The sequence below is a fragment of the Sus scrofa genome, chromosome 7 (assembly GCF_054392235.1).
Source record: "Sus scrofa isolate SSC_HxYL_T2T_F1_AM1 chromosome 7, Sscrofa_HxYL_maternal_Yorkshire_Landrace_v2.0, whole genome shotgun sequence".
NCBI lineage: Eukaryota > Metazoa > Chordata > Mammalia > Artiodactyla > Suidae > Sus > Sus scrofa.
The window spans coordinates 95883498-95909404 of record NC_139389.1 but is presented as its reverse complement, the minus strand read 5'-3'; the positions used below and the strand labels follow the sequence as shown (position 1 = coordinate 95909404).

The following is a 25907-nucleotide window of genomic DNA, read 5'->3' as shown; positions in this document are numbered from 1 at the left end:
ATGCCCAGAGGTATTTTGTTTCCCTGCAAAGCAATGTCTTGTTCTTATATCTCTCTTTCCCAGAATGCCTTTCTTCCCTTCCTACTAATAAAATAGCCAAAGGCCCAGTTGAAGGATTCCTACCCAGGAGCTCATCTGGATGGGAGTACAGGCTGGTGCCAAATGCAAGTGTCGTGCAAATTCATCCTTCACTATATCCTTTCACTATATGATTTGCTTGAGAAGGAAATCACATAACTGTGATTGCAGATTTGCAAAACCAATGAAGAATAATAACACTTTCCCCAGGCAGGGAGTGCTATTTATAATCAAATATTGAAAGCTGGAATTCCTCTGATCACCAAAGTCACACTCAAGAATTATCAGCAAGTTTATACGTCATCTTTATTTTTTGCTTTAGTCCTCTTTGATACGCAACCTACGGCTCTCAGAGTCCTTGAAAAAGAACCAACTCTGGAACGGGATTATAAGTATAACTTTGTTGGAAGGAAAGAATGTCTCAGGAGGAAGCATGACAGAGATGTTTGTCCAGTTAAAACTGGGAGATCAGAGGTATAAAAGTAAGGTAAGTTCTGTCAATTCCTTAAGGAGAACAATATCTTTAAGATTAAAAAAATTGGGGGGAAAATGTTTTCCCATCCTAAATTTTGCTAGAACAGAATTTATTCTTAACCCTCCTACCTGTATTAAGAGCATCCCAGAAAACAAAATAATCATATAGACACAGTTATTAACATGGGAATTGGGTTGCGTAGTGTAATTTATTTTAATATAGTAACTATTGCTGGAGAAAGCTTATTAAATAGGTTTGAACGCATGATTTATTTTTGTTTAGAAAATAAGCAAACTGTATTTCATAGAATACAGGAAAAGGATTCCTAAATGTTTTTAAAATCCCACAGAAATAAAGTAGTATAGTGTGTTATATTTGGATTAAAATATTTGAGATAAGTGAAAATATTTTCAACATAATATACTCTTTGCTTTCCCTAATATGTTAGTGTGAACACCAGAAATAGACCTCCAGTGCTGCTGTTTTTCTGCTGTGATTTTTAAAACACCCAACTATCTAAAAGTATTAAAAGTGATTTGTTTTGAACAAAAGTAATGGCATTTTTAGCTGTCTTTAAAAATCAGTCATCTTATTCTACTGATCCAAATTCCATTTAATTTTTAATCTTAGTAATTCGGTGTGGTTTTTATTTCAAAAACCCTAGTCTCCAAACCATGGTAATTAATTAGTTTTACATAACTGTCAGACAGGAATATTTCCTATGTTTTATGGATCTAGGGACCTAGGGTACTTGAAAGTTAAGTCACTTGCCAAAAGCCACATAGGAAGAAAAACATCAGTGGAAGATTTTGAAAATAGGCCCGAGGGTATTTTCAGTTTGTGCTTTCCAGTGTACAGGATGTAACTGATGCAGCCTAGTTGGGAGTGATTTAGGGCAGCAAGAGGCTGTCTCTGCTGGACAGTGCAAAATCAGATATTAAACGTCATTTACTCTAACACAAGGAGCAGAGAAATGAAGCTCATGTTGAAGAATAGCTTATCCTAAGAAATGTAAAAATTCGAAGGCACGTTAGAGCGGAAATATATAGAACTCATTATTTTAACCAGGTAGTTTCAGGCTGTACTTTACAGTGAGTGTATCTGGGATAACCCATAGCTCTCCACGAAGATTCTTTTAGCCCGTCAGGATCAGGGTAAGGATTTATAGAGAAATTATTCATCACTAAGCGCACTTACCCCTTTAGACTAAGGTGAAGTGGAAAATTAGCCCCGGTATCTGCCACGTTCCCCCTTGGGGAATATTGCACTTAATTTGTCATCTAATCATTTTTTTTTTTCCTGGTTCCTAAACTCTGTGATCTGATATATTTAAGCCCCGTGATGATGAAAAACAACATAAGTGATGTTATGTGACATTGTCTGCAGCTGAGGTCTGAGTTGTCCCTGTTTTCTTCCCATGTGGGGCTATTCAGCCCCAGGCTGTAAAAGTTGGTTGACGCTCTGCCCTGAGATCCTGATATTCAGTGGCCCGCATTTTTGCTCACTTTTTATCACATGTCGAATCTCTGTGTAAAGGAAACAAAAATGAAAATCCTGCCAGTGAATCAAACACATAAGCAGTTTGAAATCACTCTTGGAGAACCCAGAAACACTTGTGGAATTTTCAGACCATGCATCTTAATTTTTAGGTTTGGCTGCAGTCGAATTTCCTAGTCTTCCTCTCACTCTAGTGACTGGATTCAGTAAACTCGGATTGAAAAATAGGCGGCAGTGTTTAAGTTACGGATTTCCCATGTAGTGCCTCTGATGGATGTTAATTAAGACTCCAAACTCTTTAATTAATGGAATTCTTAAGCTGGCCCTGGATGGATGTGCCCATAAAAATGTTCCTTGCATTTGATTAACCAACTAGTAGTATCTTCTAAAGAGAGAACAACTATAAAATGTCTATTGAGGTATGTCCTCTTTACATATTATACATAATATAAAAATATAATATAGAGGATATATCTCAATAGTTGTTATTATATGTCTAATATATATTAATGTATATCAAATATATATATTCTATGTGTGAAAGTTCTGGTTTCATGTGGGATAGCAGTGTTCTTTCTAATTTGGTGGATAAATTAGTCGACATGGGGGTCAGCTACAAGAATATGAGTTTTTGCCAGTTGCCGAAACCTCAAAGTCCCTTTCATTCCAAAAAGAAGAGTTTAACTTTATAAGAGAGAGGCCCGTGATTATGATCTCCTGCAATCTAGAAATGAAATGAATGTGTAGCTGCTGTAGCAATGAATGCCATTTTAAGAAAATAAATACTGTAACTGCATGTTTTCTAGACACTGTGTAAGAGTGCAAATCCGCAGTGGCGGGAACAGTTTGACTTTCACTACTTCTCTGACAGGATGGGCATTTTGGACATTGAAGTGTGGGGAAAGGACAGCAAAAAGCACGAGGAACGTCTGGGCACGTGAGTCTGCTCTGCTTTCTAAACCATGGGAGACGTGTGTGGCGCTTAGGTCTGCACGAGACTGGTCTGAGAGAATGCTTTATCTGTCTGGGTTTAGAGCGAAACTTCATATTCCCACCCCCCAAGAAGCCTTAGTTAGCTTTGTTCTTCTTAGTTCTTTTCCCTAACCTGGGGAAAGTTTTTTTGTTTTTTTTTTTTTTTTTTCCTCTTTTACTGGATTGGTAAATGCCATTTAGTATTGACTAAAGCAAAAGAAAATTGTAGGTGTCGGGAATTCTCCAAAGACCTAGAGTGTGCCATCTTAAACATCTCTTTGGGAAATGTTGGTAATGGTTTTCCAGTGTACCTTATGATTTTGGTTGTGCCCCTTAGTAAGATACCATAGAATAACACTGGGAAGCTAGGTGCCCTAAATTGGTGGAGACTTTTCAGTGTTGTTGATGACCTTTGTGGCAAACCATAACGGAATCTATTGAGGCCAAATTGGTTTTATTTCTTTACTTCGGACCCTCCCAGTGTAATCGAGGGGCTCACCATACATAACAAAAAATGCTGAATTATCACTTCTTTATAGGATTATTGTAAGAGTACAGTTAAATGAGATTGTACCTGCACCTTGGTGGCCCCAATAAGCATGAAGGAGATGCTGGTGGAAGCATTCGTCATCTCTGACCTTTCTCATAGCTCTGCCAGTTTGCAGCATCGTTCTCATTTCACAAATGAGGAAACAGGAGTGTGAGCAGTTTGCAATCATCTTGGCCATGGGCGTCCTTCAGAGCAGGGAGTGCCAGGGTCAGGATTCTGTGTTTTCAAAAACCAGGTTTTCCCCAGCAAACCACTCACTATCTTTTGTTCATCCCATATACATACAATTTGTCCACTAATCCTAACTTTAGAATCTAAGCCTTTAAAAGCTCTCAGTTTACTGGCAGCCTGGGTTCAGGGGGGTGCTTTGGGATCACCCCTTGGAGAGCAGGGGGGAGCTCCTAAAATCAGGGCATTTGCACTTTTTACCTGTGCTGTACGTTAGGGCTCCATTTGAGGGAAGAGTTTTAAGACTGAAAACCACTCGTCCAGTAGAACCCCTGCATTTTACAGTTGAGGAAGTCCAGAGGCCCATGGAAGTGAAATGTTTTTCCATCAACAAGGAACTGAGAGGCAGAAATAAGTGAGACCCAGCACACCTGGTACCTGATGCAGTGCTTTTTCTGTATAAAATATTTAGCAGAGTCAGGTGTGTGGCCATGAGTTCTCCTTGCTGCTGTCAGCCCATCTCACCTCAGTGGCTCATCCTGAGATAGATGGGTCGAGTCTAGCCATGGAACCTTCCTCTAGTGCTTCTCAGCAGAGGCATCCCTTGTGTGGGGCAGTCTGACTTGTTCCAGGATGCTTTTTAAACCTGGCTTTCTCCCACCTGATGCCAGTAACATCCCCCAGTTACTGCATGGAAATACACACACACAGCTCATCCAAGCATGTCGAGACACCCACTACTAGGACAGCACTGCCCCCGGCTGAGACCTGGGCACCTCCTCCTCCGTGTGTCCTCACCTGTTGCCCTGCTTGCATGGGCCTCTTATGCCCTGCTCTGTGCTGCTCTAGCAGGTAGTAACCACACTTCCTTGGAGATCTCCTGGGCCAGGTTGGTGCTTTGGGGGGTAGCACACTAGCTCATGCAGGTCTCTCTAGCCCAGGAGGGAGGTCTTCTGTGGTCAGGCATTTGACAGGTATTGCCTGTCAGATGGTGATGAGTCTCTGCCTCCTCCATCGATACGGGGTAACTGAGACACTGCAGAGTCTTCTTAGTGCCTCCCAGCCTTGTCAACACTGTGACATACCAGTGCGCTGCCAACATCCATGGCGGGAGGATCGGAAGCTTTGTGCTGGCTGGCAGAGCAAGGCTGAGGTCCCTAAATGCACAATGCAGAGAACTCTGTGTCCCAAAGCGTTATCTCAATGGTGGGAATTAGGTCCTCAGTGATGGATGGCCAGCATGTTATTTTAGTAGGTGTGGAGAATAATGGCCTTTCATTCTGTGTGTCATTGTGCTGTCATGTTTCCTTTACAGAATAGGAAATGCTTTGCCAGTTGAGTTTCTTTACAGACACAAAAAATAATTTGAGGTGTCTCTTTTATGCCATGTTTTGTCATTTGGGTCTTCATTTATTATTTTAGCTATTTCCTGTTTGTAACTTAGACGTATACCTGCCCTAGTGCCCATTCTGTCCTTCCTCTTCATGGGTTTTAAAGGTTTTTATTTTTTATTTTTTTTGGTATCCTTTTCCTTTTTCCTCTCCTGAGGTCTAAAAGATAATAAAAATATCTCTTGGGAGCTGGCGGCACCGCCTTATCCTGAGTGAACCTTCAGGTGGGATAAGACCTACCCTAAAATACATACTGCTTGTCAGCGTTAAAAGAGAAATGGTGCTTGCGTGTGCATATCGCAGACCTGTTACTCGCCGTTCCTTCTTCTTGAAAAATGCTCACTTCTTGTTTTCCTGTTCTTTGTGGTTGTAATTCTAAGGCTCAGTTATTTTATCTCCTAATTACTGGGAAGTACCTTTTTTACATGAGGAGGCTCTTCGGCAGTATTGAATGAGTCCTAACCATCTCCTGAAGCCCGTGTCAGACTTTGTTGTTGGATGACACCTTGATGCTGGTAATTTAAAGTTCTGCATGGCCTCTCAGGAAAGTCTCCTGAGTGAAGCTTCCCCCGGCAGGCAGTTTGACATGAGGGAAGCAACACCACCCTTGGAGTTGTACATCCTGGGCTGGCTGGTACCCACAGCTGTGGATGGTTAGGTGACCTTGGGTGATGAATTTCCTTGTGGTTTCTTATCTATGTAATGGGGTCATCGGCCAACCTCCAGGTCACCATGGCACTCAGCAACAGTGTGTATCGTTGGTAGCTCTTATTATCCCTATTAATTGTGAGGTTTTTCTGTATGGTAATTCCAGATCCCCACAACTAAAACCGTGCCATGTAAGTAAATGAAATATGACTAGTTAAAATTCAACATTTTTTTAATTCAAAACAGTATAGACTTAAAAAAAATTTTTTTTTGATAGAAGTGAGGAGTGCATATCTTTCAGGCGGGAAGGATGGACATTTGTTGACTGGAGGACTGAGCAGTGTAGAGCAGTAGCCTGAACAATACTGAGTTTTGTATCCGAGGACAGAAAGCTGGAGCAGCGGTCAGTTATGTGACAAGAAAGCACATTGGCATTGGTGTTGCTAGCTTGGCGGTGGTTCGGACACGGCCCCCGCCTAGGAGCCAGCCTCCTGTAGCCTCTCCTGAGTCATGGAAAGCTTTCCAAAATCCCTTGTGCCATGGTCTGTCTGCAGGCTTTCCACTGAGCCACAAGTAGCTCCCGAGGAGGTCGGGGCTGGTGAGATGAAGGTACCTGGGCAGACCACCACCCCCGAAACCAGGGTGCCTCCTAACTCTGAGTTTATTCATGGGCCATAAAGAATATGATTTTCTATATGAGTCCCTCAGTGGTCCAGGTGAATTTTTTAGGAGTAAGAAATAAAGCTATACATAACCTGCTCCAACTTTGAAACAAAATGGTAAGAGTTGATTAATATAGATTAATCCCCCTGTCAACTTGTGTCATTTTAAAAGAGTCATATTGTTTTCTTAAAGTTAATTTTACATTTCATGGTAATTAATTTCTTACGGAATATTCTAGACTTAATTTCATTTGGATAAGTTACGAATGAGAGTGCCCAAGATCATTTTAAGGAGGCTGCCTCAGCCAATCCTCAGTCCCACGTGGTGCCTTAGAAAGTGGCTCTGACATGCTACCAGTTTATGGGTGACTCTGATGCAGAGGGGAATCAGGGCTGGAATATTTCTTTGGACAAATTGCACCCCAGGTCGTTGATCTGCTTTTACAGCTAGACTTGACACAGTCACCATTTTCTTCCTGTTCACCCCCTTCCTGAGCCTTTGAGATTTACAGCTTTTAAAACTATAGCACTCTTTTCTGCCCCTTGCATTTAAGTTAAAAGCTGACCAGTCTATAATATAAAACATAGAATTATGGTAATGAATAAGAGGTTAAAAGCTATCATGGCAAGTGGAACTTGAGCAGGTTTGGCTGACTGATATGGTAAAATTATGTGTTGAATTAAAACATTAAAATGCGGTGGGATTAATGGAGAACGACAAGAACAGGAGGTCAGAAACAACGCTAAATCAGCACATTAACTGCCTCTAGGCCAGAGGGGATGGCTTTAATATATGCAGAGGGGGGAAAAAAGCTTGCAGAGAAAAAAAAAAAAAAAGTAACTTAGTCCTTATTTTCTCCAGGTAAATAGAACCATGGACTTTTCCATCTGGGAGGCATCTAGTTAATGTGTTTCTTTCTTTTTTATATAAGAGAGGAAATAGAGACTACAGAATATTTAGTTGGTTAACAGAAAGCAGTGACTTTATTACTTGGATTTTTTGACTTTGAATTGTGTTTTGCCACTAGGCTTCAATTGTTTGTTCATTTTATTCAACAAGTATGGCGCACATAGTGTTTCAGCCAGCCTGCCAGGTACAGGGGCTTCAGTGGAAAGTGGTCGTGATGTGGATCCTATCCTCAGGTCCTAATGGGTTGTGAGCAGACAGCATCTTGGGGGTGGAAGGGTGGCTTCCTTAAAGTACAGAGTCTAAGCCGAGACCTGTGACATGGGCGGTAGGTAGCCTGGCAAGGAGCCTGAAGGAAGACCTTCCCAGGAAGATGAGACCACATGGGCAAAGGCTGAGGAGGGAGAACACTTTCTGAAAAACTTGGAAGGAATGGGAAGGGTAGGTGGTGTCATGCAGTCAGACTAGAGAGGAAAGCAGGAGTGAGGTCACAAAGCCATCGGATTCCATCCCCTACAGATGAACAAGGCAGCCCCTGGCTAGACATAAACGCATTGGTGTCATGCTCTTTTATTTTCATAATGTGAAGCTTTTTTATGGCCATGGAGCTTTTATGGATTGAATAGTCTAAGATCTGACTTCGGAATGAGAATTTCCTGGTCACCTAAGGGCCAGCGAGTAGCACCTTCTGAACAACGGTCCAGACATGGTCACTCCCTTGTGTGTGAAGTCACACAAGATGCCGGGAGAACACATATCTAATTTGCTAATGCTCACTACTCAAATTTTTTTTTACGTGGATGCTCTGAGCATGTGTCTTCCACATTGTTTCTCTTAGAACAGTTTTATAACTTTTAATTTTTGTATTTTTGTTAACAAACACATCTTTGGATATGTTGGCCAGAGTTTCTTGGGTTATGGTGAGTTAAAAATATTTTTTTTAATTATTCTTAGGTCATTGTATCTGATATCTTTATCAATGTACTTGTACTGTCAGCCACCAACATTGTAAAAATTTTAAATGCTTCCATTGCTGTAATTCACAGTGGAATTAATCAACATTTCTGTAGGTCAGGGGTCAATAAACTAGGACCCATGGGCCAAGTCCAGACGGCTGCTTGTTTTTGAATAAAGTTTTATTGGAAACCAGCCTTGTTCACTTGTATACATTGTCCGGTACTGTTTTCATGTTACCAGGGGGAGAGTGAGTACTTACAACAGAGACCCTGTGGCCCACAAACTTAAAATACTTAACTCTCCAGCTCTTCATGGAAAAAAATAGTCTAAGTGCCTATCATTTGTTAGTGTTGGTGTGATTTTTAGTGGTAATTGGAACATTCCTTATGAGAGCCCCTTAACCACATATCTGAAAACTGAGCTTATTTTTCAAAGAAAATTTGCATCCATGGTAGTAAGTTAAGTTTTCATAAATGCTCATTCAAGGTTGCCGTTTGGGTAGAGTTTGGGAAGACATGTAGGGTATACAAAGTAGAAAAGAACATATATAGCAACACCTGTAAAATTCTGGGACTGAAGAGTGAGAGCGTGAGTGAGCAGTGTTTGTAGGAATGAGAAAGAAGGAAGGAGGAGGTGGTGTTTTGATTTGCCCAGGAGCTGGGCTGCGTCTGCTCTAGGCAGTCTCAGGGCTAACCCTGCACTTGGCGCATAATGAGCAACGAAACAGGTGACAGAAGGCCCTGGGAAAGAACAGCAGATTCTGTAGTCCTTCAGTGATGACTAAAAAGAATTAAGACTGACCAACTTATTTAGTATTTTCTCAGGGTAGAATCTGGTACACTTTAGAAAATGGAAAAAGCAGCCCAGAATCTCTTTAAGATTTATATTCAAAATATCTTTGAGGAATGTATTTCGGAAGGTTTAAATATTAAAGATTTTAAGGAATTTATCTTTCTTTGAGCCTAAAGGAAGCCGTTTTGTTCACATACTTACCTGTCTTTAGAAGGTTCATGAGTATTGTAGCAGAAGTATCTGAAATTCTGAAAGAAAAGTCCTTTAATTATTTTTTTTCCCTTCTACTGCTTTTGCTGATCATATAGTAACCAGTTCCTAGCTTGGGGTTAATAGAAATAATTCTTTAGCCTCTGGCTCACCTCCCAAGCATCCTGGTTCTCCTTCAGATGTGAGGATGAGCTGAATGAAGCAGTGTGGACTGAGGTTGAAATAGAGTAACATAGGAGGCCTGGGGGAAAGAGTTTTGTATGAAATTAATTTCTCCTTACTCTCTTCTTTCCTTCTTTCTTCTAGAATGGGGAAGCCAGGTGAATGGAAGAGATGGAGAGAAGAGTTCAGTTCTAGAAAGTTTATAGATAATCACCTTTAGCGGGGAGCCAGTGGTTAACACGAGGGGAAGGGCAGCTTTAAATTAATTCTTAAGACTAAAGACATCAGTGTTGCAAGAATCAATTAATTCATATGGTGCGGCAGGGACCCTAAGAGACTGGGTCATAATCCATGTGCAAAAGGATCAAGGTTTAATTTTGATTGACCTGATGGCAATGTATAAATTTAATTTCCTCTTTCAAATCCCTAAGAAAGTAAAAAAGTATTTGGCTGTTCACTAGTTAGTTAACTGTGAATGTAGAATCCCTTAAGTTTGTCCTGAAACCTGGAATTTATGGGGGCTCTTTTACTTTAAATAGGCAAGGCTATTTTGTGGGCAGGTGCTCTTTTTTCATTATTGATATAATCTTTTTAAAATGAGATAGGTGCAGAAGTTTTGCAGTGGGCGTAAATGACTAAAAAGTTTGTGAAAATGTATAATTTCTGAGAAGAAACCCAGTATTTACTTTTCATTTCCTCTGGTACATGATTCAACTTTTGTTTAAAATATTAAACAGCTCTGTTCTAGTAAGCTGTACTTTTAAAAAAAACAGTAGGAGAGTTTGCAGAGTTATTGTAAATATGCTAATATTGCTCACAGACTTTTTAGATGACTCTTTAGAATTAATATCAGGTCTTTTTTGAATTATCCAAGAAAAATTTTATTATTGCCTAATTACTCATCATTTTTGACTCCTAAACATTATTTGCTCTCAGAGATCCTGTCTCTGTAAACAACTTTTCCTTGTTCAGAAAACAGATAAAGTCACCCCCACCACAAAAAGGTAAACTTCAAAGGACTAAAACACCATAATTAATGATACTAAAATGAATCTGTCATAAGTAGGTTATTGCTACTTTGGACTAATAAAAGTGACCAACAGAGAAAATTCTTACAAATTTGGACCATTCATCTTTCCAAAAGAAAGAGCTTTATTAAATGAAAATGTGTATAACAGTGTGAAATAATACTTAGCAAAGTATTCCTAAGCAAATATGCTACTGCTGTACCTGTTCAGAATTTGCGGGTACTCAGTTTTGTAGAAATGGCATAGTTAAAGCACTTGACATTTCTTTCCAAGTAAAATTAATTCCCCACTTACATACTTGCTTATGAAATAAAAATATTTACTAACCCTCTTTTCATAGCAGTAAATGTTAACTTTGAAATGTTCCTCATTGCTGTAGAAAAAAAGTTTTGATTCAAATCATAGAGGGTTATTAAAAAAATATATATATGTTTTAGTATGTCTCCAGTAGAAATACTTGAACAATTTATTATATGCAAAGCTCAAATTGTTACCTTTTCTCATAACTGGAATAATTTGGTAATTAGGAAATAAATACCCATATATATTTAATTTTATGGTTATAGATCACTGTTAGAATATTTTTTATTCTGTAGTAAAAACTAGTATAGACTTTTAATATTATTGATATTTTTCTCTTTAATTGGGAAGGCATTGCAAGCTTTCTTTCAAAGTTATTAAATGGGAACTGTTCCCATATCCATCTGGTTCAAAATTGGCATTGCTTTATATATTAGGTAAGTTTGCCTGGTTCTTATTATCTGCAAACTTACAAAGTCCATTGATGATTTAGGGAAAGGATCCATCTTTTTCAGACATTGTGAGACAGTGCTTCCATTTTTTAATAATGTCTTGAATAGTCATCTTATTCAATAACCATAGATGTCAAATGAGAATTAAAACCACACACTTCCCCGCCTCTACCCAGCCTGGCCTACCTCACCCACCTGCACATAAAGCAAGTGTGGTCCAGGCAATCCCAGAGTTTTCCGTGTTAAAGCAAATAAATGGCTTAACACCTCACTCCCCCTTTTGGGTGTTTGCTTCTGTATTTAAATGTGTTTGAGGTTTTCGACATCGCCAGAACATTGACTGCTAAGAGGTGGAAAACATGGAATTTATAGCAGATTGGGTACAGCCTTTTCTGGCAGTGCCACTGAAATGAGATCAATCAACAGCACTTCATGCTCCATTTGTCCAACAGAAATCCACCTGGGGAAACCCTGTGGAACTGTGCCTATTAGGAAAACACCTTAACACATTTCTTTAAATAAAAACTCTCCAGTTGGCATGAATCTGGAAGAAAATGCTTTCTCCATTAACCCTCTCCCACATGCATGGCTTCTGTCTTGTCTTTCCTCCTTTTTTTGAACCGGTGTCTCTTACTTTGCTGATAAAAGACACGGCACAAAGAAGCCTTCTAGAGCCCGCATCCATCATGTTTAAACTTTGAAACTTTTTTCTTCCTAGTTCTTGATCTCATTGCTTTTCTGCCGACCTTATTTGGCAAAGATGTGATTCTTCTCTGTTCATTTGCCACTTTCTCTGTGCTGCCTTTTCTTTGATTTTCTTGACCTCTTCCCCTCCTTACTGTAGGCTGTGTTAGGCTGGGAGGGAGTATTACCTGCTAGGGGAGCCCCTGCCACCTTCACTGCCCAACAAGCTCGTGTCCAGACAGCCCGAGGTTTCACAGGGAGGGTGACATGAAAATCAGGTGCTTTGGAATCTCTGCAGCCACCACCAGTTACTCACTTTTCTCTCTCTGATTCCTGCAACTTTTCTAGGTGTAAAGTGGATATCTCAGCGCTCCCGCTCAAGCAAGCCAACTGCTTGGAGCTGCCCCTGGAGAGCTGCCCGGGGACTCTCCTGATGCTCATCACCCTCACGCCCTGTGCGGGAGTCTCAGTCTCAGATCTGTGTGTGTGCCCCTTGGCAGACCCCAGCGAAAGGAAGCAGATCGCCCAGCGATTTGTGAGTGCCTCACCCTGTCACCCCCACCCCCACCCCGCACCACCACCACTTTTATGTTGGAACAAAGTCTATGAATTGAAAAACTGCATCAAAAGAGATCTTTGTCCTCAGTTTAATGGTGTGTCTCATAAAACAAGACAGCAGACCTAGAGGTTAATGCATTAGTGAGAAGGTGAAAGAGATTAGAATTTGCCTTCCGATTTTAAAACCCAAAGAGGTATTTTGGTTTTTCAGTATTCAGGATCTCTTTGGAGAAAATTGAATATCCTCAAGGAGGCAAATACTTGTTTAGCATGTCTGCATACATAAATAGGAATTTTAATATAAGTTCGCAAAAGTCACTTTTTTAAACCAAATGTGAATGTTTGCAAGGTTGTATATACTTTTCTAGGACCTATTAAGATCAAGTGAGAAAGCACTGGTGTCTTATAAAGCAAAGCAAAGCCATAGGCCAGGATGAAAGACTTATTCTGTACTACCCTGGATAAGAGCAGTTTGCGATTTTTGCCTGAGTAGTTACAATGTGCTTAAAAGTCCACTTGCATTTTTAAATCAAATAGCTTTGTCCTTGTCATTTTGTTGTTGTTGTTGTTGTACTCTGGCTTTTTAGGTGTCTGTATTTGCTTTCTTTCTTTCTTTTTTTTTTAAATGCCGTCTTCTTTGTAAATCAATATGTTTATTTTATTGCCATACACATGAAAGGCAAGTTTTAGGAAAGTGACATGAAAATGAAGTAAGGATGAATCCCTATTTAATAGGAATATTATTCTCAGCATAAACTTCGGAGCCTCCAGGATCCTTCACTGTGCAGGTGTATTGATTAATTGAATAATCCTTTATCTTCAGGAGTACAAAGCTTAGTCACACATCTTACTCTCAACATAAGTTCTCCATGCAAGGCTGACATAACTCTAAACAATTTTTGACAGTAAATCCACTTTTACTCTTCTCTTTGATGACTTTAGTTAAGCAAGTGAAAATAAAATAACTTCTCCAAACTTTCCCATGGATACATTGTAAAATTTACCGAATTCATGCAGAGGGTCAGGCATTTATAAGGTGACATTGCATAAGATCATGATGACTGCTTTGACTAATGCCTCAGGATTTGAGGAATACTAATTGAAAAAAAGGTTTGAAGAGGCTATAATTAAAACAGAAATATCAAGAGGTTTTTCCAGCTGGTGAGCTGGCCAGCATGTTAGAGGGAAAGAATACTGCCTTACTAGACAGAAGTTCCAGATCCTTGGATTTGTTTTTTTAGGCTTTTTTTTTTTTTAATGGCCACGGTATAGGGCTCAGATTGGAGCTGCAGCTGCTGGCCTATGCCATAGCAGCAGCAACTCGGGATCAGAGCCATGTCCACAGCCTACACCACAGTTCATGGCAATGCCAGATCCCCAACCCACTAAGTGAGGCCAGGGATCCAACCCGCATCCTTATGGATACTAGTTGGATTTGTTTTCGTTGAGCCACGATGGGAACTCCTTTTTAGATTTTAAGAATAGATAATCTTCAGAAGCATTTCACCTGTAAATTATGAAAGTATTTTATTTCAAATGTCTCCATGTTAGCTTAAACACCAGTTTTTTTGTTTTTTTGGTGTTTTTTTTTAGATTGAAGATATAGTTTGAAGAAACAATTTTCAAAATTTCTTTAGAATTTCTTTGGAATAGTGCATATTATGTTAGGCAAACCTTAACTATTATTAAGCTTTTGTTATTCTGTCCTGAAATACCTAAATAACAAGGATTTTACTAACCTTCCATAAATCCCTGGGGTCTATTTTACACAAGTTTTTTGTTATCTAAGGATGACGGAAATACTGTATCTAAATGTTTGAAAGCAGCATCTTTTTCAGCAGATATATTTTGGAGGCCTTCAAAGAGAATTTATCTGCTTATCTTTTGCATGCACAATTTCTAAACAATACAAAAACCGTAGACATCCAAATATTGCTATACATGCTTAAGAGTTAGCAGTAGATATATTAAAGATTTGGCTCTTGCAAACTAAAAATTAGAGTAAATGTGATAACAGAGTGGTTTTAGATGCCCAGTCTCTAATTTAATGAGCTGGCTCCAACATGGACCAGAAAATTCATTCTATTTCTATCTTTACTCTCTTTCTGGTGGTAGTAAATATCTCTGAAGGGTCCACATTTAGTCCCCTGGTATCCATAAAGTTTGCTTTAACTAGGTCAGAATAATGTTGCCTTTTTGGGTGATTACAAAGTTAATTTAAAGAGAAAGAAGCAGGGAAAGGGAAGGCATGTAGTTCTACACCCATTTTCCTGGTGGGATGTCTGTGCTCTCACCAGGGGGCGATGTGCTTTGTAATTTGCTTATTTTGAAACTGTAGTTAATTAATTCTCAGTCACTTTAAATGTGGTTGCTGCAGATGCCTGAGTTTCCTGTTGACTGATGTCATGCCCTTTGGAACTTTTCTAAGCATTGCATGCGCAAGGTGATGATAAATCCAGAATGTACTTCCAGTAGGACTTTGTGGCGTTAAACAGTATATTAGAAAGCTGTGTTCACTTGTGATCTGCTTTTCTCCCCCTCAGTGCTTACAGAACTCCCTGAAAGATATGAAGGACGTCGGCCTTTTACAAGTGAAGGTTTTAAAGGCGGTAGATCTCTTAGCAGCAGATTTCTCAGGTATACACCATTTTCAGTTGTTTCTCCATTTTTATTTTTGTTCATTTCCTATTTTACTCAGCAGAAGCATGTACAGAGCAAGCCGACTCTTTCAGGGCCATAGAAGAAAGAAAGGTGCAGACGCCAAATTTTTTTACTTCGCATTTTTTTCACAGAATTGTCTTTTTCAAATAATTTTACCATGACTAGATAATGTGCTAGCCCATTTGGCTTTCAAAGATATTTGTGGCTGATTCATGCCTTGGCTTCTTTATTTGCTAAATGATATGTTTAATGAAGCTTTTCTATAGGACCTCAAACGACAGGTTCAGCTTGTTGCCTTTTCTCATGCTGTGTGTGCGCAGAGTGTTTCATTCTTCACAGGTTACCGTGCAGGGGGCTGAAATCTGGCTGGCACTTCTCTGTAACAGTCACCACAATTTTGGCAATGGAACCATTCTGCCGTTGGCATTGTCTTACACAAAACTGCTCTTGTGCTTCACTGACTTGAATTTACAGACAGAGGCTAGGGCAGGCAGGCCTTGTGCCGAATGATGCTTGACTATGAGGAACGTAATCCAGACATTTCAGTGTCTCATCAGGAGGATGGCTCTCCTTTCGTCGCCTCATTGCCGAATTACTCCCTTGTACTAACAGTTTAACGTTTGACAGATGCTATTTATTTTACCAAGGAAATTGATAAGTGCAGAGAATATTACGCAACGTGGATGTGTCTATTGATAGAAGAGGCATTTTGCCATTGTTATTTCATAATTTTAGAATGTGGTTTACTCCCTTCCTTCGATACTATATTTGTATAACCTCTGAACGTCTGAGACTAAGTTTGAGGTAGCTCAAACTCTGGAAACGAGAATGTTAATTAGAAACACTTTATATTACAAAAATGATGGAAACTATAAATGCATATATTTTTTTTCAAAAGGAGTTCTCCTCATTTTCTCTTAAAAAAAAGAACCAGTAGCAATCACGACTCTATAAACCCCTCAAGTAAGGTGATCTCAGTTTTACGGATATGCCCAGTGAGAATATGCAACCATTTTGGGCGGGGGGCAATATGAATACATAAATTCTTAGAGTTGTAGATGAAATAGTTCAATGACTTCTAATGTTCATCAATTTACTTGCAAACGTTTAGTCTTATATTGATTCAGATATGTTCCTTTCTTTTAAAACTTATAGTTTATGAAAATGCTTGATTCAGAAGTTTCACATGTGCCTTTGATATTTGTAGTTTCATCATCACTGAAGCACATTTAGAGTTATCTCCCAGTTTTCCAGAGCAAGTTATGTTTTACTTCCATCTCAGTTTTCAGATATAGCACTTTTTGAATTTGTGATTGTTAATGTCTCAAGCCCTAGGAACTCATTTATGCCTTCAAGTAGTAGTTTCAAAAATCCTTTCTGTAGTTGGAACTGACTACAGTGCATTAAAAGTTTTTTTAAAAGACTTGTTTAGGAGTTCTAGTCCTTGCTTAGTGGTAACAAACCTAACTAGTATCCTTGAGAATGCAGGTCCGATCCCTGGCCTCACTCAGTGGGTTAAGGATCTGGTATTGCCATGAGCTGTGGTATAGGCTGTAGATGAAGCTTGGATCTGACGTTGCTGTGGCTGTGGTGTAGGCTGACAGCTGCAGCTCTGATTCATCCCCGAGCCCAAGAATTTACATGTGCCATGGGTGTGTGCCTAAAAAGACAAAAAAATGGGGGGGATTTGTTTACAACTATATCCTTTATTTTATGCATCCTATCAGGTGAGTTTCATAAAGCACCTCCAAAACTATATTTATGAAGGTTGTGTTAGGCCAGTGTGAATTCTCCAAAGAGTACTTTGACTATGAAAATAAAAGGAATAGGAAATGAACCTGGAAAATGGGAGTCTTTGCAAAGGCCAGTCTATAAAGGCAAAACCTTCTTTTCAGAAGAATAATTTGGGAGCAAAATGTTCCCATCTTGTCATTTTATTTGTGTTCAAGATATTCAGTGCATAGTTTTGGAATACATCAAGGTGAGTACCAAAGGATTACAGTTAAAAAAAAGCAGTGGTTTGGAAATCCAATAATGCTCTGTGATTTGGCTAAATGCCCTGGTGTTTTACTATCACGGTATTATTTATAAGAAAATTATCACTCTTCTGAATTGAAGCAAAGATCCTTGTCATTAGCTAAACATGTCTTTAGATCCTAATGATCTTTTATTTTTAAAATCACATTTCATAGTCTATATTCTTTATAGGATGGCAGGCTCCCTCAGTCTATTCCAAACCAAGATATTGCTTCAGAGCCACAAGGTGGACCTAATCCCCAGAGTTGTAACGTGACTTTTCTATGTGACAAAAGAAATGGACTCGGGTTGCCATGAGGTAGTAAATAGGGATATAATTACTACATCCAGGATGTTAGTGATCATACTATAGAGCGGAGACGCACACAATTGCTGTAATTATTGGTACCAATTCACTTGATATACAAAAAAAAAAAAAAAAATACCAGCTTCACTTGATTAGAAGAAGTACCCATCATTGCCAGTGCCAGAAATGTTTAAGAAATCAGTAACTATTTACACCTTATACCCAGCCTTTCCAGTCAGCCTTATTTTATAAATTAGTGTTTCATTGAAGTTGCTCAGGGAACAAAGCATTCACCCTTGTAAATAGAGAACTTTATCTACTCTGCATAATCAGGGCATTCTCAGCAATGGTCATTGTAGAGTGCAAAGGGAACTTTCCAACCTTCATACCTCTTTTTTTCATGAAAATATTTTCTTTTTTTTGTTAATTGTTTGTTTCTTAAAAACAGCACCAAATAACCAGAAACACTGATGCTTCAAGTTATGTCACCTAAGATTCAGGGACCCTGATGAAGCAAAAGTCCATGGGGGCAGAGCTTGGCAGTGGTCCATAGGGAGGTCAAGGTTACAGTCTGTGGAGGGCAGGGACCACTTGTCCTAGAGGAGAAATGAATGCATTTGGTAACCCTGTTGTCAGTAGTTTGCCAATTGTAAAGTCATTTATGTCTTTGCCAGTAACAATTGAGAGAAAAAAAATCACTTGCTCAGGCCACTCTGCTCCATGGTTATTGATGTTATGATTATATGGTCATAAAAATAACTTAAAACTTTCGAGAGATTGAATCCTCATTATTTTTTCTAGTATTTTAGAACATTGGAATAATAATACATACACTAAAGTGAATTCCTTTTCTATTAAAATTTTTGGAAAAATTATATAAAAATATTAGTGTACCTTTTCAAATGTTATAAGATATTAATAACCTATGTCTACATATATTACCAATATTAAGATATTTATAACAAAGTTTTCAGTGTTCTAATATATAGCTTCACATTTTTTGTATGTCAGACACTTGTTTGTACATAAGAAGACTTTTTATTTTAAAGAAGCAGTGGTCATCTAACTTCTCTTGCATGCCATCCCTCTAAAATTGATGAAAGATAGTTTAATGCTCTCTACAACTGATATGAGAAATGGATAGCCATACACAGTTATTCTAATAGTAGAGCCTGTCAGATATTTTTATTAAAGTGTTTGTCTCACCAATACCTTGTACCCAATATAACCTAAAAATTTTAAGTAATAGGCTATCCAGTCTGATGCCATTATTTCTGTAGTAAATGAGGCCATAGCCTTGATTCACCAAGCAGATGATAAATTGCACTTTGAAACCCAAGGTGAGCATAGCTGTTTATAATGTTTAATGGAGCCAACATCCTTCACTCAGCTGCCACTGGTCTTAGAACTCAGCTGTTTGGGAAGAAAGTATCCGTGTTCTAATAATAAAATGAGGGAGGACTGCTTTTGTTCAGGACAAAGCTGAGAAATGATTGGTGCACCAGAATCCCTCCCCATGGTTGAAGCCCTCAGAGAGATGGGTCTTATATCTTCTACTTTGCCAAGGGGCACACCAGATTCATGGATTCATATTGCTGCAAACAACAGCAAAAACCAAACAAAAACAATGCAGAAATTCTTTCATAGACTGTAAAAAGACAATTAAATGTATGGAGTTCCCACTGTGGCACAGCGGATTAAGAAGCCAACTGCAGTGGCTCAGGTCACCATAGAGGTACAGGTTCGAACTCCAGTCTGGTGCAGTGGATTAATGGATCTAGCATTGCTGTAGCTGTGCATAGGTTGTAGCTATGGCTCAGATTTCAGTCCCTGGCCCAGGAACTTCCCGTGGGTGTGGCCATTTAAAAAAAAGATAATATAGTGTAATGTAGGTAGATAGACAAATTGTTAGGGAGCTGAATTAGTGTTCTAGTCAGAACTTCATTTCAGTTCAAATGACAACACTTATCTTACCTATTGAGAGGTCAAACAGTGAAGTAGGAAACTGTTCACCAAGTTCGGCACATATACAGAGAACTGTTCTGGGTAGCCTTATTTTAAGGGATAGAATATTCTGGGAAGCTTCCAGGATTGTACCCAGTAGGGGCTACTTCAGGATATCAGTGTCAAAACTATCGTGGCCTCCATTGGCATAACGCACCTGCCAAAATTTAATAGTTAATGACTCTCCTCTTATGTTCTTAGAATCAAAATATGGGTTTCACACATCATCTTGCCTACTAGTTAAGCTTTCTCTGTATTAATTTTGTTCTAAATTAGTTTTCATATGTTGATACCCTTCTTCCCAAGGAATCTTTTAGTGGTAGGATGGGTTATTCAGTTTTTCTCTGCTTTTGGTCTCTCACCCTGTTACCACTAGCAAAAGGGCCCTACCCATTAAATATTTTGACATAAAAGAGGGGCAATAAAACTTAAGATTTTTTTTTTTTTTACTTCATTGTACCAGCAGTGGCAAAAGAACAAGCAGAGCAGCACTGCAAAGCCCACCTCAGTGTAGGACGATAGTAAGAAATCTAACAAGGCATAATTAAGTATGAGTCCCAGTAGCCCTTCTTTTTGTAGCACAATCCTGTCTTAATTTTTTTATCTGTATGTCATTATAATAATATGTATGTCAGGATGAGAAGCTGTGGAGTTATCAGGAGGTCAAGAAGGAACAAAAACCAAAATACCATCTTTCCTCACCGTTTGGAGTGACTTGTTTTGAAGATGGGACATTTTTATAATCATTGTGAATTTTGGACACTTTTGCTGTACAAAACCTATTAATAAATAACAGAAATTTCCCAAATGTTATCTGGATTTTCTTGACTCTCGGCAGTAAGGTTGTCATTTGGACCCTTTCTCTAGTTGCAGTGTTAACAAGACAACTACCAAATTAACAGAATCTCCAAATAGGAGACTATCAGAGGAAGAGAGAAGAATATGTTTTCAAAGAAAAATAGGGGTTATAGTGAAGTAGGCTTATTTGATAAATAAGCGTGTTAGGAGCCATAACAGTGCCTGATGCAGGAAAACAAAAATTACGTTTAATTCAAGAACCCAGTATTTTTTTTTTAGGGAGTCCAGTGCAGCTTCCCAACTGCTTTTTAAGTTCGTCTCAACATAAGAAATGTCAGCTTGGTAGATCTAGTGATCTTCAAGAAATGTGCAACTACTATAGCTCAACCTAGGGAGCCTGAGAGTCTTTCACCCTTCCTCTTCCTCCATGGCATGCCATTAGGGGGTGCTGTGTATCAGTGATGCGAATGAGGACCTGGCTCAAAATCCGGTGGCATTTCCAGTTCACCGGTTCTTTGGCAGTGCCATTGGGAGGAGCTCTCTGTCTGTTACACATACAGGCTTGCCAAGCCAGGACTGTGGTCGTATTCTCCATTCATTCATTAAGTACATGATCCCTTTCCAAGAGACTGTAACTCATACCTTGGGTAAATCATTGTTCAGTAATTTATTTATTGAAGATGAATATTAGCCCCATTTTTTTGCCCTTTATTTTTGTGTTAGCTGCCTTTCATTTTTTGTTTGTTTGTTTTTGGCTTTTTGGCTTTTCTAGGGCCACTCCCTCAGCATATGGAGGTTCCCAGGCTAGGGGTCCAGCCACAGCCACAGCAACGCTGGATCCAAGCTACATATGCGACCCACACCACAGCTCATGGCAACGCCAGATCCTGAACCCACTGAGCAAGGCCAGGGATCGAACCCGCAACCTCATGGTTCCTAGTCGGATTTGTTAACCACTGCGCCACGACGGGAACTCCTGCCTTTCATTTTAATCTCCATATATTATAGTATAGAAGATGTATAGAAACAGAAGGCCATGTGTAAATCTTGGTTCTACCACGTACTGGCTTTGGGTCTACTTATGCTTCTAGCTCCTTATGGTACTTTGGGGGCTAAATTAAAACCTAAATAAACATACCTCACACATATTACATGCTCAATAAATGGTATGCCCATGCTTTATTAAATTTATTTTTCTAGATTATAGTTGACATGGGAGTTTTACAGGTTATTTTTTACTTGATATTTTGTTCATAATTTCTCTAATTTTAAATGTTGGAAATATCAGCATTATCACTTTCAGCTTTTCAACCACTTTTAGAAATCTATAGTTACCACTCTATAATGTGTTCTCTTTTTGTTTCCATTTCTATTGCCTGATAAAAGTGAAGGAAAAAATATGCTTCATGGTAGGAAAAGTCTCATACTTAAAGCAGTTTAGTGCTTGCCAGCCACATTTTGATAATCTGGATAATAGTTTCATCAATATAAAATACTTTTGTGGGTTCATCAATTTTTTGTTATACATAAAATTACTGTTTTGAGAAACCTTTGGGCAAAATACTGCATTTAGATACCATGTTATTGAGTAGAAATATTTCAGCCATATGTTACAATAGTGACTCTTGAGTAGTATCTGTAAATTATAACACTGGCTATGTCTTTTTTGATGTTGTTTTTGTTTTTTAGAAGCATAAGATTGCTTGTGTCAGAAGAGGAATAGTGCTATAGTTTATAGTTATTGTTCACTGGGAATTTAAATCATGCATCCATTTCCCAGTTTGTTTTCATTGCCTTCTTTTTGACGTTGTGTCTGTAGCAATACCTCCCCTCTTAAAGATGCTCTATTTTCAAAAGGATGACTGTAATTGCAATTTCTAGGAAGCTCAGCAGTAATGATTTAATGCTCTTAATTTTCATGAGAACCTCATGGATAGCTGAGCCCAAATCAAGACCAACTTTTAAAAAACACATCCCAAACTATATAAATCTGCCTTGGCAGGCCATCTGCTTTAACAGTCTGCCAAGGAACATGGACTCTACTGGATGTAAAGTTTGAGAGTCTACAGAAGATTTAGCAGTTTGTAACTTACTGGCACCTTGAGAATGAATGAGTTCAGTTCATTTATGTCCTTCTAGGAATTAACAACTAATCTTACTGAGTGGGTTCTTAGTAAGGTCTTAATTTGGTCAGCAAGTATACGTCTGTGTGTGAGCCTGTGGTAAGCCCTGGTGACATGGAGGAGAGGAGGACTTGGTCCCTGCCTCCACATGGAGTGACTAATTAACCCACTGGTATCTAACGACAATGATACTGTTAAGGTCAAGAACAGAGGGCCAGGGTTCATTAAAGGGATGCCTGACTGGTGTTCCTGCAGGAAGTGATGCTCTAGCTGAGATGTCAGCGAGAGTCGAAGGAAAAGCTTTTTAAAAGAGGGGGAACAGGATTTCCCTGGTGGCCCACTGGTTAAGAACTCAGCATTATCCCTGCTGTGGGTCCGATTTCCCCAGGACTGGGGATTTCTGCTTGTCAAGGGTGTGGCCAAAAAAGGTTATAAAATAACAATAAATAAAAGGAGGAATAGTCTGTCCCAAAGCCTGCAGGGCTTTTCCAAGATGTCAAGCAAACAAGGGAAACTGGAGAAGAGAGCCGGAGGGTCGTCAGGGACAAGGAGGCTAATGTTTTAGGTGGGACTGGATTATATAGGAACATGCAGGTCCTGGTGAAGAATCAGGGAACTCTTCAGGGGAGTGAGGTGATTGGCTCTGAATTTAAATACAAGTTTATTCTGGTGCCTGTGAAGAACAAAGGTTTTGGGGGTACAAGAGTGAAAATGGAGAGATGTTAGGCAAATTCAGTGGATGGTAGTGTTTTATGGAACTTGAGTGGTGACAGCGGAATGGAGTTAAAAGAAGAGAAAATTCTTGTGTCACCCGTTCTTGTTTGTACTGTGTGCTAGAATAGTAGAACATCAGACATTTTAACATGTAAAATTAAGCCCTCTTCCCCTGCTGACATCACGGTCTGAGGAGGAAGAACCCTGTCTGTCCCCTACTCTGGACACCTGCCATAGGGAAGTGATCAGGTTCTCAGTTGCAGGAAGCCACAGAGGCCATTGTTTGGATTAGAGAAACTCACAACCCACTCAGAAAGAGAGGAGAAATTTGAAAGTTAGGTCCAGGGTGAAGAGAGATCAATGTTTTCTTTTCCTTTAAAATCTCTCTCAGGAGTTCCCATTGTGGTTCAGTGGTTAACGAAACCGATTAGGAACCATGAGGTTGCAGGTTCGATCCCTGGCCTTGCTCAGTGGGTTGAGGATCTGGCGTTGCCGTGAGCTGTGGTGTAGGTTGCAGACGCGGCTCGGATCCCGCATTGCTGTGGTGTAGGCCAGCAGCTACAGCTCCGATTTGACCCCTAGCCTGGGAAACTCCATATGCCGCAGGAGCTGCCCAAGAAATGGCAAAAAGACATAAATAAATAAATAAATAAATATGAAATAAAATAAAATAAAAATAAAATCTCTCTCGGCTCCCAACACAGTGCTTTCCAGATTTTAGGGAACCATAAAGCATTTGCTACAGAAAGGAGCAGGCGCATCATACAGTAGAGCAACATACACCCAAACCAATGATGGCAGGAGTTCCCTGGAGTTTAAGGTTGCAGAGAAAGTCTCAGGAAGATGATGCGTCCTGAACTAGGCCTTGGGGGTTATTTGATCTTGTTTTTTGTTTGTTTTGTTTTTTGTTTTGTTTTGTTTTTTTTTGAGAGGAGTCGGGGTTGGGAGACCATTGCAGGGAGAAACCATTCCATGTGCAGAATAGGAAGCATGACTGAGCCCTGTAGTCTGTGCTGGTCAGGGGTGGGGCACAGACATGCTGACCTTGATAAAGGGTTTGGGAGTAGGGGATAGAACAGGATGGATGGTGGAGGGCAAGTTATCCGGGAACACAGATTTTCAGGACGAGCCTAGAATTTGCTCCGATATGTGATAGTAAGGTGTATAAACAAATGGTTGGAGACAGGAATTGAAGAGAGATTTTAGAATTAAATTTTGGTGTGGCTCTGTTGCCCGACCTTCCTCAACCCCAGCCAGTCTGAGCGATAATTCTCCGCAGTTAGCTTCAGGGATTGTCTTCCTTTAGAAATCCTTTTTTTTTTTTCCTAATATTGCCTCTTATATTGATAGTCTGTGGTGGCTTCTGGCTGCTGAATGAATACAAAGAAATGAAATAAAAATTTTTTTAAAGTGCTGGTCATGGCCTTCCAGGCTTCCAACCAATCTCTTCCTTTATCCACCTATGTCTTATATTTCCTGATAACCACTATTTAGCTATGTGTGTGTGTGTGTGTGTGTGTGTGTGTGTGTGTGTGTCTGTCTGTCTGTCTGTCTGTCTACTTAATAAAATGTAAGGTACTGATCTGTTTCTGTCTCGTTAGGAACGAGACTCATTTCTGCTTAGCCAACCCAGCCCCTTCTAAACCTTGCTTAGGATTCATCTCCACTATCGAATCTTTCTGGACTTTAACCACCCACATGGTCTCTGAACTTACTTTTCTCATCTGGGAAATGGCAACCCCTTTCCTTACCTCATAGAGTGGATGTGAGGATCAAAGGGGGGCCTGCATAAAGCATGGTTTCTTGTACACAGTGGGAGGAACCTGGCCCCCTTCAGCCAACACCCATCACTGGGAGCTGGAAGTTCCTTGTGGCTCTCCCTCACTGAGCCAGGACACTCACCACAAGGGATGGGGTGGGCACACACACCTGGGGTGTGCCTGCATTGGACCCCTTAAATGAAATATTTGGCTACATATGGAACAGAAGCATACAAATGTTAATAGAGGAGGGAGTTGGAGATCAGAGGTGGGAACAACTCAGTCTGCTGACAGGGAGTGTGAGGGGAGTTTTCATTGAAAAGGTGACATTTGCTGAAAAAGCATGATTATTATGAGAGTTTCTGGAAGATAATGACTTGGTGATCTGGGTATATCAGGGCCTGGTTCACTGCCAAGAGCAGAGTGGGTGCTTAATATTTGTCAGATGAACGATATGACCGCTAACATACTTTAACTATTTGTCATTCAACTTCTGTAACTGATTTAAAGGTAAAGTTATTTAAACGAGGAACTTCCACTTGTCATTCCAGGAATACAAATGCATTTTAAAGTGGTGTTCAAAAATAACAGGGGCTATTGAGCAAGGTGCTAAAACACCACCATGAATCTGAATCGCCAGTGGTGTAACTGTGTCAAGGTGACAGGACATCTGTTTGTAGAAGGGGTCATCTAGATGTTTTACCTGTACCGACAGGTGGAACAAAGAGGAAAGGTGCAGACTCAATGTGTATATGTCAGTTTGTCTGGTTGCTCTTTTCTTGGTACTATTGGGAAACATCAGGATATTGCACTTGTTATGAGATATCATTTTTATCATGATCAAATCAAAACACTCATTATTTAAATCTTATGGAAAGCCCGCATCTATCTGGAACCTCTGAAGGTCCAGAAATCAAACCTAAAGTGTATATACATTAGTCTATAAGTGTTTTTAATGGCTTTGTTTCCTCTTCCTCCTCTGCCTGCTTATACTGTATTATTAATAAATGCAGCATTTTAATGAGCTTTGACG

The 25907-nt window shown here is 39.6% G+C and overlaps 1 protein-coding gene across 16 annotated transcripts in view; it reads left to right on the top strand.

Annotated features, from left to right (window-relative positions):
• Positions 1–25907, top strand: part of MCTP2 (multiple C2 and transmembrane domain containing 2) — a 237545-nt gene that overhangs the window by 106369 nt on the left and 105269 nt on the right. For 10 of the 16 annotated variants that reach the window (XM_084967033.1, XM_021099360.2, XM_021099358.2 and 7 more), the window contains exons 9-12: positions 401–565; positions 2857–2987; positions 12282–12468; positions 15035–15128. In XM_084967033.1, the coding sequence (XP_084823159.1) occupies positions 401–565; positions 2857–2987; positions 12282–12468; positions 15035–15128 (577 nt within the window). The remainder of the gene's footprint in view (positions 1–400; positions 566–2856; positions 2988–12281; positions 12469–15034; positions 15129–25907) is intronic. The other 6 variants (XM_084967038.1, XM_021099366.2, XM_084967035.1 and 3 more) reach the window with 1 other exon arrangement.